Source organism: Periophthalmus magnuspinnatus, chromosome 2 (genome assembly GCF_009829125.3).
Source record: "Periophthalmus magnuspinnatus isolate fPerMag1 chromosome 2, fPerMag1.2.pri, whole genome shotgun sequence".
Classification (NCBI taxonomy): domain Eukaryota; kingdom Metazoa; phylum Chordata; class Actinopteri; order Gobiiformes; family Gobiidae; genus Periophthalmus; species Periophthalmus magnuspinnatus.
In genome coordinates this window covers 8,516,341-8,532,901 of record NC_047127.1, presented here as the reverse complement: position 1 = coordinate 8,532,901, position 16,561 = coordinate 8,516,341, and the positions used below count along the sequence as shown (strand labels likewise).

The following is a 16,561-nucleotide window of genomic DNA, read 5'->3' as shown; positions in this document are numbered from 1 at the left end:
TGATCTAAAGGAATAGAAAGAAGCTACAGTTTAGAATTTCCATGATGAAAATTAGTCAGTTAGTGTGCTTGTCAATTACAAAAAAATGGAAGATGTTCAAAAGCCTGGCTGTTTATACTTAAAGAGTTTATTTCAAAATAAATAAATAAATAAATAAATTTGAAAGCCCCAGTTTGCATCACTGTATCATAAATTTGTAGAAATGATGGGCATTTTGATCTACTTAATAATAGACTCTCAACGCATGTACTCTACATCAGCCATAATAAATTTATAGTATTATAAGTATAGTAGTAAATAGTAATGTAATGTATTTTCCTTTTAGATTTCCATAGTCTAGCAGCCTATAAAAATACAAATAACAATGGTTGTTGGCTTAAGAGCATTTAAAATCCTTTTGACAGAGAAATTTTGAGGGCCCCCTGCAGAAGACCCCCAGTGAGAACAATTGTCCTATTAAAGCCTATACTCTTCATTTTAAAGACTCAAGGTAAGCTTCCCAAATGCAACTGATATTCTTTATTCTAAAAAAAAAAAAAGAAAAAAAAAGGACAGTTGTGTGGGCTAGATGTTGCGCATGCGTAGTAGCACACGAACTGTAAAGCAACCATCTTCGGCATTCTTCGGACAACAGCGACGCCAGTCTTCGGAAACGTTCGTGCTTTTCCGCCGGTTGGCGCCTCCTCTCGGCTCCGCTCGGCTGCTGTCGATAGAGCTGATTTCTGTGCTGCTGTCGTCGTCCGCCTCGTCCTCTCCGTGTTGTTGTTCTCGGTGACGCGACGGAGGTGTAGCCTGACGCGGTCTCTTACGTGTCGGTCTGAATAAAAGTGGAGCTCCGTGGACCCGGGAGTGACGAAGCGAGTGTGTGCTGGTAAGAGGATATACGCGTCCGATGTTTGCTCCTAAACAGATCGCGCTCGATGGCTGCCTGGAGTCGTGCGTTTGCTGTTGTAGCTGCACAAAGCCAACAAAGAGATCATGGCGGCGGGGCTTGCACAGGCTAACTAAATGAGCCAGTCTCTGCACAGCGGCTCACTCTGAACATACTTAGGTATTTATTCTGGGAGCGGGACATAGGGTTCAGATTGTTTTAATTTGGCTAAACGTTAAATATAGACCCTTCGATGTTGAAAGTGGGGTGCCATGATTATAAAAAAAAACCCTTACTACACTTTGCAAAATTTCCCTCCAAATACAATTCTACCGTGTTTTTTTTCTTGACAGCTGTAAATTTAAAACCTTCCCACATTTGCTCAACCCATACATACAAATATTTTTCCGTTGTCATTATTAAAACACCAAATTGTAAATATAATAGTTTTAAATAGATGTTACAAAGCGACTACTGTACTAGCCCCATGCATTTAAATGAGCGTTAGCCTGCTAGCATGCTAACAGCTGTAAACGGGAACCTTCATGTAAAAACGCCCGGTTTAGCATCGTGCTAACTGAAGCTAACACAGTTTAGCCCGCCACGAATTTAGCATCACCCTTTTGGACTAAATGCAAGTAAATCAAACTACACTAACAAAAGCTGCGTTACATTTAATCTGTTATATATATTTTTTTAAATAATTTGTACTACTTTACACATAATTAGTTTTCTGAATGGACTATATATGCTAAAATTCAGGCTGTGCCACACCCTCTACTGAAGTGAACTAGTCAAACATGAGCCAGCCCACACTGTTTGCTCATAGCCACATGTGAGGACTTGAATGTGTTATGATGGATTCCCCAGCATGCAAAGCCAATGTTTTTTTTTCCTCTTTATTTGATTTAGATTGTACATGAGCATGGAGGCTGGTGCAGAAACACAGCAGGGTGAAACTGCTGTTACTGAGTCCGAGGCCCAGCAAATTACCCTGACCCAGGTAAACAACAGTACTTACCAGTAATGTTGTGTTAGGGTGAACAATATTAACAGACATAATGTATGATTTTATGTAGTCCTTCAGAAATGTGCTAAAATGTAAAAGGCCTGTAAGTCTTTATTTGGGTTTCATTCATGTATCAGGTAACTGAAACACATACTTGTCACTTTATACCGTATTTAGAGAAAGACTGACATATTTACTTTATTCCAGAAGTTGCTGTAGGCGCCACCATTGTCATTTGTGTTGTATTATTTAGCATGGCTCTGCTGATCTTGACAGCAAATTAATTCTATATGGGCTACAGAGCCGTTTTAAAGCCTTAGTTGCATTTACAGCAAAAGCAGAATAAGGTCAATATATCGAGTTGATATTTGCCCGTTTTAGTTTGCCTCTGTATTTTTATAATACAGATTGACATCAGTTTGGCCTCTACACCGCCCTCCGTGCAATCAGACTGTCTTTTTTCATGTGTTACACATTTGTAACGAAGGCACTCATTGGTCACTTATGATTTACAAATAAAATTAAATTTATCTCACCTTAGATTCATAGTTTAGTGCTTCCCTCATTGATTCTGCAGAAATCTACAATGTTTTTCAGCCCCCTGTGATATATTGTTTTTATTTATTATTTTTCCTGATATGGACAGACCATGCATATCCCTAAATGCCTACTCCACCTGTCAATCATGCCATCTGAACTCTGAGATATTCACTGGTGACCACACTCACATCTTAGTAAAATATTGAAGAAATGTGTATTCTGAATCCCAGGCAACGGTTTAGTGTATCAGCTATCTGTTTCAAATCTTCAGCAGGGCCAATATTTAGTTTGGGCCAACCAGATGCCTTAAGAATGCCTATGATACTTCGTGTGAAGAGGACACATACCCTGACTACACTGTTCTCATATTCACTTTGTAGTACAATAGGGTTGTGGATGAGTTAGTTTTCCCCAAATGATATGATTTGAAATGACAGCAATCATATCTTGTATATTGGTTGAAAATGTCATCAGTTTGTCAGCCATCGATTTCTTTGGATCTTAAACAATCGCCAGCAGACCTGAAAAATCCCATATCTGTTCATCTTTAACTTACCTCATTTTCTTAGACAAAATAACTATTATTCTATTTTTATCTAAACTGTGTATTGCCTCTCTCTTAATTCTGTACACTGCATGAGTTTTCACCACTTGTATCTAACTTGTGTCTGTGCTGCAGGCTTCCATAGCAGCGGCTCAGGTTTCCTCCAGCAGTCCCACAGTGACCTTGGTGCAGTTACCCAACGGGCAGACAGTGCAGGTGCACGGGGTGATCCAAACCGCACAGCCATCGGTTATCCAGAGTCCACAAGTACAGACGGTTCAGGTGAGATGTGCTGTAGTAAATATGGATATTTGGGGTAGCTCCCCCTCCCCCTCATGTTTCTATTATTAACAGGAATAGTAATAGTTTGATCACTATTCTATTTATGCTTAGTTATAAGGAATAGATTGTAATTTTTGAGCTGTCCAAGTCACTTCCCTTGTAATGTAAGCGTATGTTTAGTCACTATTTAAAAAATAAATGTGACGTATATGGCGCACTGGGCTCTGTTCACCAGTGTTTCCCATATATAGAGGGAATTATGGTGGCTATTTTCTAACCCATATTCTAACACGGTCAGTAAATCAGTTGGCCAATTACTCTTAAAAAAAATTATACTGATTTATCTAAGCAAATAAAGAGTTGTTAAGAGTAAATGGAAGTATGTGACATTTTATTCCCACTTTACAACTTCATAAAATTATTCAACGAAGGAGCAACTATGCCACCAAGTTTAAATGGAAAGCTGTGAAAAATATTCACCCATTAAGTAGATAGTTGGTAGTTCAAAACTCAAACCTTGCCTACTCCAGTGACGTATAAAAGAAATGTTCCCTTAAATAAATTTGGGAAGCAAGTAATGATCTACATAATGTTAGGCCATCATGATGTGGTTGCAACACAGGAAGGGCATCTGACGTCATACAACTGCAAAAGCACTGTGCATCAAAACTAATGTAGGTTATTTTTTGTTCAGATTTCCACAGTTGCAGAAAGTGAAGATTCGCAGGAGTCCGTAGACAGTGTGACCGATTCTCAAAAACGACGGGAGATTCTTTCAAGGCGTCCTTCGTACAGGTTTGACAGGATTTTAAACTTTGTATAAATTGTGAAAAATGTGTATATTTTGGCCATAACAATGACTTTTTTAAAATTTACTTCAGAAAAATCTTGAACGACCTGTCGTCAGACGCTCCAGCTGTACCTCGCATCGAAGAGGAAAAGTCAGAGGACGACACTGCACCAGCCATCACCACAGTCACCATGCCCACTCCCATCTACCAGACCAGCAGTGGACAATACAGTATGTTTGACTGATCTTTTTTTTGTTATGAGTAATGAGAAAGCAGCAGTGAGTACGCCTATAATATAAAGTACATGGCATTTTCATAAGACAAATCCGCAAAGGCAGAAATTGATCATTTATAATGGGCTCTAGTCACATTTTTAGTTTGGTCCTGGTTTGACGCTCACTTGATGGACTTGGTTTGGTCCTGTTCTTGTGGTGGATTCATCATGGTCTAGTCAAGGTTTAATTCCAGGTCTGTTCCTAGTTTAGTTCAATTTTGTGTGTGACTGCGTGAGAGACTGCGTGAGAGACTGCGTGAGAGACTGCGTGAGAGACTGCGTGAGAGACTGCGTGAGAGACTGCGTGAGAGACTGCGTGAGAGACTGCGTGAGAGACTGCGTGAGAGACTGCGTGAGAGACTGCGTGAGAGACTGCGTGAGAGACTGCGTGAGAGACTGCGTGAGAGACTGCGTGAGAGACTGCGTGAGAGACTGCGTGAGAGACTGCGTGAGAGACTGCGTGAGAGACTGCGTGAGAGACTGCGTGAGAGACTGCGTGAGAGACTGCGTGAGAGACTGCGTGAGAGACTGCGTGAGAGACTGCGAATGCAGCATTAGTGATGAGGTCCATTGCATATATTTATCTAAGCAAGGGCACCACAAAATCTGCCCTTATCTCAGTTAAACATGGCACAATGAGAACATCATCTGGAACCCTGGATGTAATGCATGTATATATAATGTCCTGTATCTTGTATCTCCCCAGTTGCCATCACCCAGGGCGGTGCGATCCAGCTGGCCAACAACGGCACAGACGGAGTCCAGGGCCTCCAGACCCTGACCATGAACGCGGCCGGAGCCCAGCAAGGGGCCACCATCCTGCAGTACGCCCAGACCAGCGACGGGCAGCAGATCCTCGTGCCCAGCAACCAAGTGGTCGTACAAGGTCAGCTGACACAATTAGCACAATGAGTCACGATGATTCTAAATGGATGTTTGGCATGTTGCTTAACGGTGGTTTTATTCTGGGAGCAGCGGCCTCCGGGGATGTGCAAGCATATCAGATCCGCACGGCCCCCACCAGCACCATCACTCCCGGGGTGGTGATGGCAGCCTCCCCCGCTCTGGGAGGAAGCGGCACTGAGGAGGTCACACGCAAAAGAGAAGTCCGCCTTATGAAGAACAGGTATGTGGGCCAGAAGTATTGTTTATGATCATTGGATTCCATCTCCTTTTGAGTTTGTTTTCTATTTTGCAATTTGCTTGTATTGGTTTAGCAGCACTTCATAATTTGATCTTCTCCCAAAAGTTAAGCTCATATTTTAACTGACCTTTAAATGACAGAACTTAATACCTGAATCCAATTGCAGTGCTTGTCATTAAATTTACAAATGGATATCTTCAGCCCTCATATACATGGTAGAGCTGTGCTGATTTCTCTTCTGAAACCAAAACCTTCGTTTGTATTATTTAGTTTGTCCAGTGGCTTGCTCAGAAAATGTTTCATGTGTCACACAGGGAGGCTGCCCGCGAGTGCCGCAGGAAGAAAAAGGAGTACGTGAAATGCCTCGAGAACCGCGTGGCCGTGCTGGAAAACCAGAACAAAACCCTCATCGAGGAACTGAAAGCTCTCAAAGACTTATACTGCCACAAATCGGAGTAGAGCCAGCGCCTGTAGAGGGCTTCACAGGCGCCCGCCCCTACCCCTGTACAGAGCCCCTCCCACTTTTCTACTTTCTTTTTTAAAAAACTGCTCAAAATCCTGCACCACAGACACACACACACATACACCACAATCTGGAAATCTGTTCTCATTTCTCCCCGTGTAAGAAGGGTGCAGTGATGTTTGGAATAGAGTGGAGGTCTGATACACTGAGGATCCTTCTCACACCAAAGGGACGACGCTCACTGCCGCCTGGGACACACGGCCACATCACCAGCCATGGGGGACACCATTTTCTCAACACAATCTGTACTGTGTCACTAACGCTTCAAAAGTAGACTGGACATTTTATCTCTAAGCTGTGTTTATGTTCTATTACTTTTAAAGTGCTTGCATCACGCCATCAATGTTATTATTTTTTTTACTTAATTTGCCTTGAACAAACTTGTGAAACGTTGAGTTGTAAGATGCTTCTTGATGTTAATGCAGCTTTACAAACATTAGAGGGCTTCGAAATGGTTAACGTCTTCTAAAATCTATTTCGGTTTCCTATGTGACCTGCACGGCTCATTGCGTTTGGTTTTTAAAAACATTTTAAGATTTGTAAAATAGTTGAGAGTTGTACAGTTTTCTATTGAGAAGTTCTATATAGGATTGAAAAGGAAAAGACGCATGTGTAAGGAATTTCTGATTTACTTTGCACACTTTTTTATTGCTATCGGATGTTTTTAAACAGGAAAACCAAACATAATGAGCCATGCTTTGCTTTGAGTGGGAAAAGTCAAAATACTTCAAATCCCATATCATATTTGGCTCTGATTTCTAGAAACATCTGCACTTTTCTTGCATATACAATCCTTAAAGATTTCACATCAATGGCAAAAAAAATCTGCCATCCTTATAAAACTCAAAGAATCCATGTATAGATTTTTTGCATAGATTTATCATGTTGCCTGGTTGCATTTTGTCCATCTATGTCCCAATATAAGATTATGAATTGCGACCAAACTTGAGAGAAAGTTAAACAGATTGCCATATTGTATTATTTAGGTATTGTATATTGCTTTTTACGTCGCTTTTCATTAATTTTGTACATTGTTAGCTCATCAAATATTACATTTCTGGCAGCTGTTAATAAATGTGTTTCTGGTAAAGTGTAATTTCTTTTTATTACAAAAAAATGTGTCATAAATCCATGTTTTGAAGCACTTTTGACACTTTGAAAATATGAATGTCTCTCTCTTCATCATAGTAAACCTCTTTGACTCTAAAACGTTGCTTTAGCATATCCAAAAATGTGTTGTCACGTTCGTAGCGGATTTTGCAGGAAAGCAGGATAGTGGTGGCATCAGAACACAAATGTTCCATCGTCTTAAGCAAAGGGACAAAAGTATTTTCCAAGTACACAATATCCGCTCCCAAAACCAGGTCGAATCCGCCAGCAGGGTAACTGCCGAGATTTTCACCCCATGAAAGTTCAGAAACAGTGGCCAACTCTGATATATTTGGTGGTAAATTGGCTTTTACATTTGTGGAAAGGGAGTCCAAGGCTGGTAGTCTGTCTGTGATGGTCACTTTGGCACCTAGAAACATCAAAGTATATTAATTACAAATATTTTTATCCTACTATAATTGTTTGTCCATATATACTTAGTTCTAGGATGCATTCACACTTGCACATAGACCACATCGAAATTGTGACTAAACCTGGACTAAATTCGTAACTACCGGTAATCCTGGATTAGACCAGGACTAGACCAGGACAGGACCAAAACAAATCTACATCAGGACTCAAATTAGACCTAAACCAGGACACTCTTAAGACACACGGCTTTACCCTTCTCAAGCTACAATACTGTAATGTCACTATTATGTTAAAATAGTACTTAAATTTTGTAAAAAAGGATGAAGATGTAAACCTGTGTAATTTTTTTGGGAGACGCTCTGCCATCTGCTAGTCTCCATACATAGGTTACTTTATTATTAGCTGGTTTGTCCGGAATGTACCACAGCATGGCATTAAACTTAATCTCCATGGAGACAAGCAGGCAATGCCACCAGGCCAAAGCAAACCCAACACCAGAAAGTTATAGTACAGCTTTTAAAATGACAAAATTGCACTGTAAGGCAAGCAAAATACATTCTACAACTGAAAATTCCAGGTTTTCAAACATTTGCTCCATTGTACATTCCCAAACTCACCTAATAATGCTGCTACAATCCCCACCAAACCAGTCCCAGCTCCCAGCTCTATGGCACTTTTCCCTTTCAACTCCACATGTCCAAGTTCTAGATACATGCACATCACAACTGCCTGGAAAAGACAGAAAAGGTGAAGCTCAAACAACCATTTATATAACAGACAAAGACAATTTAGTACCAATGGCTCCTTACAGCATCCCAGACAACTGCAGCCACTCCAAGCTTCTTCCAGTCTTGGGCAATGGTTATATCGTGGTTACAGAATCGAAACCGCGCAGATGCGTTGTGGAATTTAGAAAGGATAGGTAAAGAATTCTCCACGTATGGAACAAGAGCCATCACGTATAAAAAAAACCCAAAGCTAAAACGTGCGCCGTGAAAAACCACTTCCGTAGACCGTTTACGTCGCGTTGCTATCTTCTGGGAAAAAAAAAAAAATCAAGGTTTTCAGCGAACAATTATTTACTATTGTTTTTCATGTTCCAAGAGCTGTTTTAGGCTTTATTAACGTTGTAATCTCTACACATGAACTGAATTCATCCGAAAATATGTGTTTTTGACAAGTCCATATAAAATTCTAGTGGCCAATCTGATGGCGTGATTTTATGAATGGGCGTTGAGCGGGGCGTGGTCTGCCAATGACGTCACGTATTTTTTGTCAAGTTTGAAAGTACGGGAACAAATGCAACTTCTGTTTTCATTTTAAACAGAATAAAACGGTTAATTTTTAAGGATATAGGTAATTTTTATATAATCACACTGTATAAATAATATGTTTGTTTAAATGTTTACAATTTTTATCTTGTTAATTATACTGCTTAAGACACTTTAGATTATTAATTTCTCTAAAACGCAGTTAACATAATTACATTTAACTAAAATTCTTGTCTAGTCTTTTCTAGTTTTATAATTTGGGGATGGTAATAAGTGTACTTCCTGTTTGGACACAGGTAGCATATGATATACATTATGGTTGCTTGGTAATTCCATAACTGTTACCAAGCAACCGTACTGTTAACAAGGGCCAAAACATATCTAAATTACACAATAGTTATTATAGGACAAATAAATATAAACAACAACACCTTTATTTTGGTAAAACTATATTTAAACTGTCAGAAAAATGCCTTCCTTGTACGTAATGTACGTAATGCCTTCCTTGTACGTCTTTGAATTTTGGATTAAAAAATTATTTTTTTTAACTTTTCTTCACAAACTGACACTTAACTCATGTAAAACTATGATAAATATTAACCATAAGTACTATCCCACCAAGCAAAAATAAAAATAAAGATAAAAAAATAAATAAATAAAAATAAAATAAAATATTAATCTGTCAAAAGCACTTTAAATAAGACACATTGTGTTTGAGACTGCTATATGGTTAAAACACCCGTGGATCATTGTTTTAATTTGCACATTTTAAATTACAATATTTGTCTAAAACATCCACTGACTTCCATGTTATAAAACTCTAGCTAGAAGCAATTTTTTTTTTTTTTTTTTTCATTTGTACAAATATGACGAATAGAGAACAAAGTCAGTACATCACAGTGGGCCTGTACCAGTGAAGGTGAAAATAGGAGTTGATGGGCAATATGGCGTCTTGATAATAAGCAATTAAAGTTTGCTTAAACATTCACGAATCACTACAAATACAACTATGAGAGGGTGAATAAGAAGAAAATAACTATAACATGGCTAAAAGCTCTGAAAAGTCAATTTTGTTTTGTTGTACGCTTTTATTTTGAAATACCGGAAGTTGGCGATATACTAAAATCCTTGTATGAGATTTTTGACAGCAAGACGTGTCTCCAATGCTGGAAATGCGACGGGAAGCGTGCTAACGTCCAGCATCTCTCCCAAATCCCACTATAACTCCTTTCCACTAATTTCCCTCCACGTAGAGTCGCTATACAATCATTTCTGCATTGTTTTTTTGCTGTTAAAGGAGATTTTTCAGTCTTGTCAATTCGAATTGGGTTGTTTCGAGCCGTTGAAGGTGAAGAGAATGGACTGAGGTGCGGAGGCTAGCGTTAGCAGCTAGCCATGGAGGAACATAGAACTGAAGCGCGGAGGCTAGCGTTAGCAGCTAGCCATGGAGGGAGATAGAGAAACCTGCGACGAACTACTCCTTTTACGTTCAAAATTGATTATTAGACGTTGGCAACTGGACCAAACGTGTTCTGACATTGTGGTGTAATATTATTTTACGAAGAAGTGCGCCACAGCTAAGCACACGCCCTTAATATGTCAGCTGTCGTGCAAGGTGCTAGATTTTTAGTAGTAATTCATTTGACTTTTCATATCAGAGGTATGAAAGACAGACTTGGACCATGGATTTTTATTTTTGTGTGAGTTAAACAGGGTTATATACAACATTTTGAAGGACCATTTTAGTTTAAATACAGTTCTAGTCTTTAGTTCTGAAGTAATCTTATGGTTGGACCAAGTTAGACCTGGTTTAATCCCAACTCTTTAGCCAAGCTGTAGTTTTAACCTTTATTTAAGTTCAAAGCCATACATATTCCATAATTTCCACTCAAATCACTTCCTTAAAAATATGTCTTCCTTAATTTTGTGACTGAAAATAGTTGTGTTTCATAGCACACACCTGAATGTAATCCGGGTTGTGAAGTACTATTTGCATGGAAACGGTAGGAACAATAACAGAGCATTAGGTGAGCCATGGGGGGGTCCATATCTTGCTGCATTTCTCCGGGGGACAGTCCCAAGCTCCACCGCAGGGAGCTAGAGCTGGAAGAGTGCCCCATCACCACTGCGGAGGACTTGAGTGAGGACACTGGGACGTACCTGCAGCACATCAGTGACAGAGAGCTCCCAGACGGTGTGTTGAAAGTGCGGATTATGACTACTGTGCAGACTTTTCTGATGTTTGGGCTTTTTTTGTTGTAGAATTGGCGCAAGAGGAGAATCCGTCGGACCATCCAAAAGCAAGCACCCTCTTCCTCAACAAATCCCAAACAGATGGTAAATTGTGTGAATGTAATGTTATTGAAATGTGGTGTTGTCAAAAGTATCAAAAATCAGATACCAATTTATACTAAAACTAGTATCAAAACTAGATACTCATTTGAGCAAGTAACGATACTAAAAAAGTCACATTTACAGGACAGAAATGAACCTCTACTGATAAGATTTAGAATGATCTTGAGCTACATCAGAAGTATAAGACACATAGACTAGTATACGGCCATGGACCACTATGGAAACTACCTGAACTACTAAGCGATTACACAGATATAAGTTAGTACTATGATTTAATGTTGAAAATCACATTCTATTCTCAAAAAAAGTGTTTTGTTAGTATCAACGTGGCATCAGAATCAGTTTTGAGTCTTATTCCTTAGTTTTGAAATTTTTGTATTGTGACAACACTATTGGAACGTAATAACCATACTTCATATGCACCTCTTTACCTTTGTTCTAGTACGGGAGAAGAGAAAAAGCAACTACCTTAACCATGTAAGTATTAGCCAAGTTTTAACAGTGATTTTATATTTAAATACAGGTGAAATCTGTTAACTGGGCAAAGTTTTTGAGTGATTACAGTTGCTTATTGAGTCGTGACACAGTTCTGATAGGGACTAGTTTATAGTCCTTTCAAAGCTTCTTCTCTGAGGGATTACAATGGCAACATTCACAATCTGTGTACTAGTAATTCTGTTCAAGCTTAGATTTGAATGCAAAGTTGTTGTGTTTCTTGTGTAGAGTTTATTCAGATATTGTAGAAACCAATTTTTTTTTGTCTCCTTTAATGTTGCTGATCTCCCACAGCTGACCAATAACATGTATGCTATAAAAAGGAACAATATCAAGAGATGTAGTAATATTAACAGGAACATTGCTGTAAGATTTACAAGGCAATGTGAAAGATTTTTATTTTATGGATGAGAATTGTGTGCACCTTTGTGGAATTATGCAAGTAAAAGTTGTGTACAGTATATCACTTTGGTTTCCTAAATTTGACCATTTCACATTGCCCCTTTTTGATCAAAAGTGTTGGTCAAGGAGGGGCAAACCCAAAGCGACCTTTTGGATGCTTGGTTTTAATTTCTACAGTTAAGATGACATATTCATTGCATTTTTTTACTGAGCAACTAATTTAAATTGGTGGACAAAGGCACAAATGGCTGTGCAGAACAACAAAAAGTGATGCCAATTCAATCAAACCAGGTTAACTTACTTTCTATCCTTAAAATGTGTTTTTTAATATTCTAATTGTATCATTCCCCTCTTCCTATCAGATGTCTCCAGGACTCCTGACAAAGAAGTACAGCTCCTGCTCTACAATATTCATAGACGACAGCACAGTCAGCCAGCCCAACCTCAAGAGCACGATCAAATGGTAAGTTAAAATACACTTTGTACTGGAGATCAGATGTTATTGATAAGGTAAGCCTAAGGATTTGTACGCTAGAAAGAACTCAGAATCGGAATATGAGCGCGTTGAAGATTTGAACAAGGCGACGTGAGGACAGCAGGCGGCAGGTGGAGAAAGGAAAGAAGAAGAAAGGACCAGTCTAATGCAGTAATTCATTTTATCCTTTCAAATTTGCTTCTATTGCAGCGTGGCATTGGCCATCTATTATCACATCAAGAACAGGTAGGAACTTTTACCTTCACATGGAGGTATTGTTTTTATATTGTGTTTTGCATGACCTTTTTCTTTTCAAAGTCGCCTAGGTAATATTTTGAAAATTGTTAAAGAGGGGGTATTGGGCAAAATATATATTTTTGTATCTTTCTACTATGTTATAATGTTCCCTCATTAAAAACATGCCTGAAGAGATTTTATTTGTCATCCATGCATGTTTCCGTAATTTTGCACCTGTTCAAACCCTCCTTATGTTTAGCAGTACAGTTCCGTTCAATGCTTAGTTCATCCATGCTCCTACATGACAATTCTCCATAAATAGTAAATAATAATAATAAATGTGATGTGCAGTAGTTTCATTAGTGGGATGCAATCAATTAATACTCTAGAAGTGTAATGCCCCCTCTTTAAGAAATTAAGTTAATCAAGTGAATCATTTTGCATGTTTTATATAATTTTTAGTTTTTCAGAATATATTACTAACCATTTTAACATACTGTATTGTATAAGTGCATGTTTTGTCGTATGCTGCAAGTGGTGTTATTAACAGATTTAACATTTGTTTTGTAAATTTTTATCATTTTTTCCTCCTAAACATTTCAGAGATTCGAACCGCTCTTTAGATATATTCGATGAGAAGAAACATCCTTTATCAGTAAGTTCTTGACTAAAAACACTTTCTGAGCCCATAGGGAAGTGGGTTTTAACTTGAAGTGCTTTCTATAGCGTGAGAAGGTTCCGGATGACTACTCGGTAGTGGACCCTGAACATAAGCTGATCTATCGCTTCATCCGCACTCTGTTCAGCTCGGCACAACTCACCGCTGAGTGCGCCATTGTTACTCTGGTAGGTAGAAAAGTGCAAGGAAAAGTGTAATGAAATCTGCTACAGTCTTCTCCACTAATACAATTTTTTACCTCAGAAGTCATTTATTTCAAAATAATCAAGTATGTTCCAAGTGACTTCATATGTATTAAGTAAATCCTGTCTAGGAACTGAAAATGTGCACACAAAAAATACATTCCTACATCAAGACAGTAATTTTTTCTTTTAAATGAATTGGTGTATTTTGAATCGCCGCTGGAAAAGTGGAACTATCGGATGGTGCCAACAATTGTAACGAAACTGCAGTATCAACAAATCATTATTTTGAATTACAAGTTCAGAACTCACTGTTGTATTAAATCTTGTAGTGTCTGTCCATCAGGCTGCGAATATTAGTAGAGGGAACTGTATCTCTTATTGTGATGTTACACTTACCTGTTGTAAATGTGTTAGGTTTACCTCGAAAGACTCCTGACATACGCTGAGATGGACATTTGCCCGAGTAACTGGAAGCGTATTGTTCTGGGTGCCATTCTGCTGGCCTCCAAAGTGTGGGACGACCAGGCTGTGTGGAACGTGGATTACTGCCAGATTCTCAAAGACATCACAGTGGAGGATATGTGAGTGTACTGCCCTGGAGCAGCCTGCTGGGGAAGAAAAAGTGTATTATAAACACTTTCCAAATGCTTTGGCCCATGGTCCCAAAAATGTGCTCTACTGAGCCAAAAAGTCATTTCATCTCATAAAACCGTTTCCTCCAAAATGTACACAAGCTCCATTGAGGAAAAAAGTCAAAACAAATTATAGCTCAGTTTTATTATGTGCTTGACAAGTAGTTCATTATTCTCTCATTTGCCAGACTCAGAGGTAGCAAGTTAGTTCTGCCGCCTTAGACTGACAATGATATGGCTGCCATTCTGTGCCGATGGCCTCCATCACTCACACACCACACACTAACGAGCATGGTGTCATGCCTGGCCAGCCAACACTTTTCCTTCACTTTATTAAAGCGTATAATTTGGAACCAGTTCTAATCTCAAATTCTTATAGGCGTGATTTACAGATGTTGGTCCAGTTGTGCTAAAACAAGGCAAATTCCGAGTGAAACAAAGCAGACTTTTGCCCAATCATTGAGCAAGGCACTAGACCCTCTAAATTTAAGTTCAACGTAAATTTTAAGTTAACTCAATTCTAAGTTTAACGAACTTTGTGTTTTTGAGGGCAGGCTAGTGTGACAACAGTATGACAACAGTATGAACTGGCTCGGTTTTCACTGAAAAGAAGAAAGACTAATGCAGACTTTTTGGTCTGGTGCAGGAATGAGATGGAGCGCCACTTCCTTGAGCTGCTGCAATTCAACATCAATGTCCCGGCCAGTGTTTATGCCAAGTATTACTTTGACCTGCGCTCATTGGCAGATGACAACAACCTCAGCTTCCCCCTGGAGCCACTGAGCAACAAGAGAGCACAGAAACTCGAGGTAGAACTCACCTCATACTGAAAAGGCTAAAACACTTCACATCAGAATATTCATGTAGATTTCAGACCTAAATTGAAATTACCAGACCCACATATTTTACTTGTTTTATTTTAATAATTTGCTTTATAATGTTTCTAATATTTTGATCTAAAATGACTCATTGACACATATATTGATGAACATCTTAAACAATGAAATCTGACATTTCCAGAAATAGATATAATACATATAAAATATTCAGATTCCTCAATAAATAAATAAAGCAGACTCAAAATTACTCAAACTCACACTATAATTCAAGCTGATAGATTTGTGCCTGTTCATGTATCAATTACAGGGAGTCGAAACTATGGCCCTCTGAACAGTTTTTATTGGCCCTCAGGTCTCCTGCTGAACCGGCCCAATTGATAATAAGCAGTAGTTTTTACGGCAAATTAAAGCATTTCTACCACTATAACCTCAAACATCACATTGCATTGTGAAACAGACCTAAAATGAATGTGTTTCAAGCTTTATTAATGTACAGCAGCTCTGTCAAAGCTGTGTAAAAAGCACTGCACTGCATTGATCACCGGTCTGTGGCCCTCTGCTTCGAATATGTTTTGAAATGTGGCCCCCGATAAAGATTGGGTATTTCTGAATTTCAGTGTATATATATATATATATATATATATATATATATATATATATATATATATAATATAAATTTTACTTGTTGCAAGCTCTATGGAGCGTAAAACTGTCTCTCTGATGTAAATCTTGATGCATTTTCTTTTGTCTCCAGGCCATTTCTAGATTGTGTGAAGACAAGTACAAGGACTTGAAAAAATCTGCCATGAAGAGGTCTGTCAGCGCAGACAACTTGATTGGCATCAGGACCTCCCAGGCTGTGCTGTCTTGAACAAAGACAGCATCAAGTACTTTATCCTCATTTACACTATTGAGAGATGTCAGGAGACCATAACATGCACTATATCATGTTCATTGTAACGGACTTGTTGCATTTTCAGCATGGTTAATATGAAGTCTTTTTTTATTAGTGGATGTCTCATTTTTGAAAAGATGTAATTTAGCATGAAAGTACTTCCTGAAGATTCCCACTCTTCCTCCTCAAGTTTGGACCGTGATGAATGGAGAACAAACTACCCTGTGGTGTAGTTCAGCACACGGACAAAGAGTAGACTTGTTTTTGCTTACTGTGTAGGCCTTAAATAGCTGTGAAATGTACAAGACTTTATTTAATTTCAAATAAATACAGTGGCTATTTAAAACATTTTTATATTATTATTTTTTTTGTTATTTAAGAAAGAAAATGTTTCATTTTTCCACCCTTGTCATTTACAGAAGCAGAACTAAACTCCTGGTTTAAAATTTATACAATTTGCTAATTGTTCAGTCCTTTCTAGCTACAGTTTTGACATCCACTTTTATATTGATTATAGGCTAATTTAAATACATCTTTCATTCATTACATTTTCTTGCCATTTTAGGCATCGGAGTAATATACTACATTATTAAAAAC

The 16,561-nt window shown here is 38.5% G+C and overlaps 3 protein-coding genes across 4 annotated transcripts; 2 read left to right on the top strand and 1 right to left on the bottom strand.

Annotated features, from left to right (window-relative positions):
* The first annotated feature begins 693 nt into the window (after positions 1 to 693).
* On the top strand, positions 694 to 7,216 carry LOC117380491 (cyclic AMP-responsive element-binding protein 1-like). 2 transcript variants are annotated; one of them, XM_033977309.2, is made up of 8 exons: positions 694 to 871; positions 1,784 to 1,874; positions 3,100 to 3,246; positions 3,941 to 4,041; positions 4,128 to 4,267; positions 5,018 to 5,197; positions 5,287 to 5,437; positions 5,770 to 7,216. In XM_033977309.2, exons 2-8 carry the CDS (start codon positions 1,791 to 1,793, stop codon positions 5,912 to 5,914), a joined length of 948 nt encoding a protein of 315 aa, XP_033833200.1. In that variant the 5' UTR covers positions 694 to 871; positions 1,784 to 1,790; the 3' UTR covers positions 5,915 to 7,216. The 2 variants fall into 2 exon arrangements, with proteins under 2 accessions (XP_033833200.1, XP_033833215.1); XM_033977324.2 differs by having other exon boundaries at positions 694 to 1,051; positions 5,770 to 7,182.
* mettl21a (methyltransferase 21A, HSPA lysine) lies at positions 7,100 to 8,463 on the bottom strand. Its single transcript, XM_033982089.2, has 3 exons — positions 8,309 to 8,463; positions 8,117 to 8,228; positions 7,100 to 7,497 (listed from the first exon to the last, which is right to left on the bottom strand). Exons 1-3 carry the CDS (start codon positions 8,453 to 8,455, stop codon positions 7,100 to 7,102), a joined length of 657 nt encoding a protein of 218 aa, XP_033837980.1. The 5' UTR covers positions 8,456 to 8,463.
* A 1,450-nt stretch (positions 8,464 to 9,913) lies between these two features.
* On the top strand, positions 9,914 to 16,310 carry LOC117380481 (cyclin-Y-like protein 1). Its single transcript, XM_033977299.2, has 10 exons — positions 9,914 to 10,964; positions 11,033 to 11,107; positions 11,568 to 11,602; positions 12,385 to 12,485; positions 12,708 to 12,743; positions 13,338 to 13,389; positions 13,461 to 13,580; positions 14,013 to 14,179; positions 14,877 to 15,039; positions 15,824 to 16,310. The coding sequence occupies exons 1-10, from the start codon at positions 10,805 to 10,807 to the stop codon at positions 15,938 to 15,940; spliced, it is 1,026 nt and encodes a 341-aa protein (XP_033833190.1). The 5' UTR covers positions 9,914 to 10,804; the 3' UTR covers positions 15,941 to 16,310.
* Positions 16,311 to 16,561: the final 251 nt, after the last annotated feature.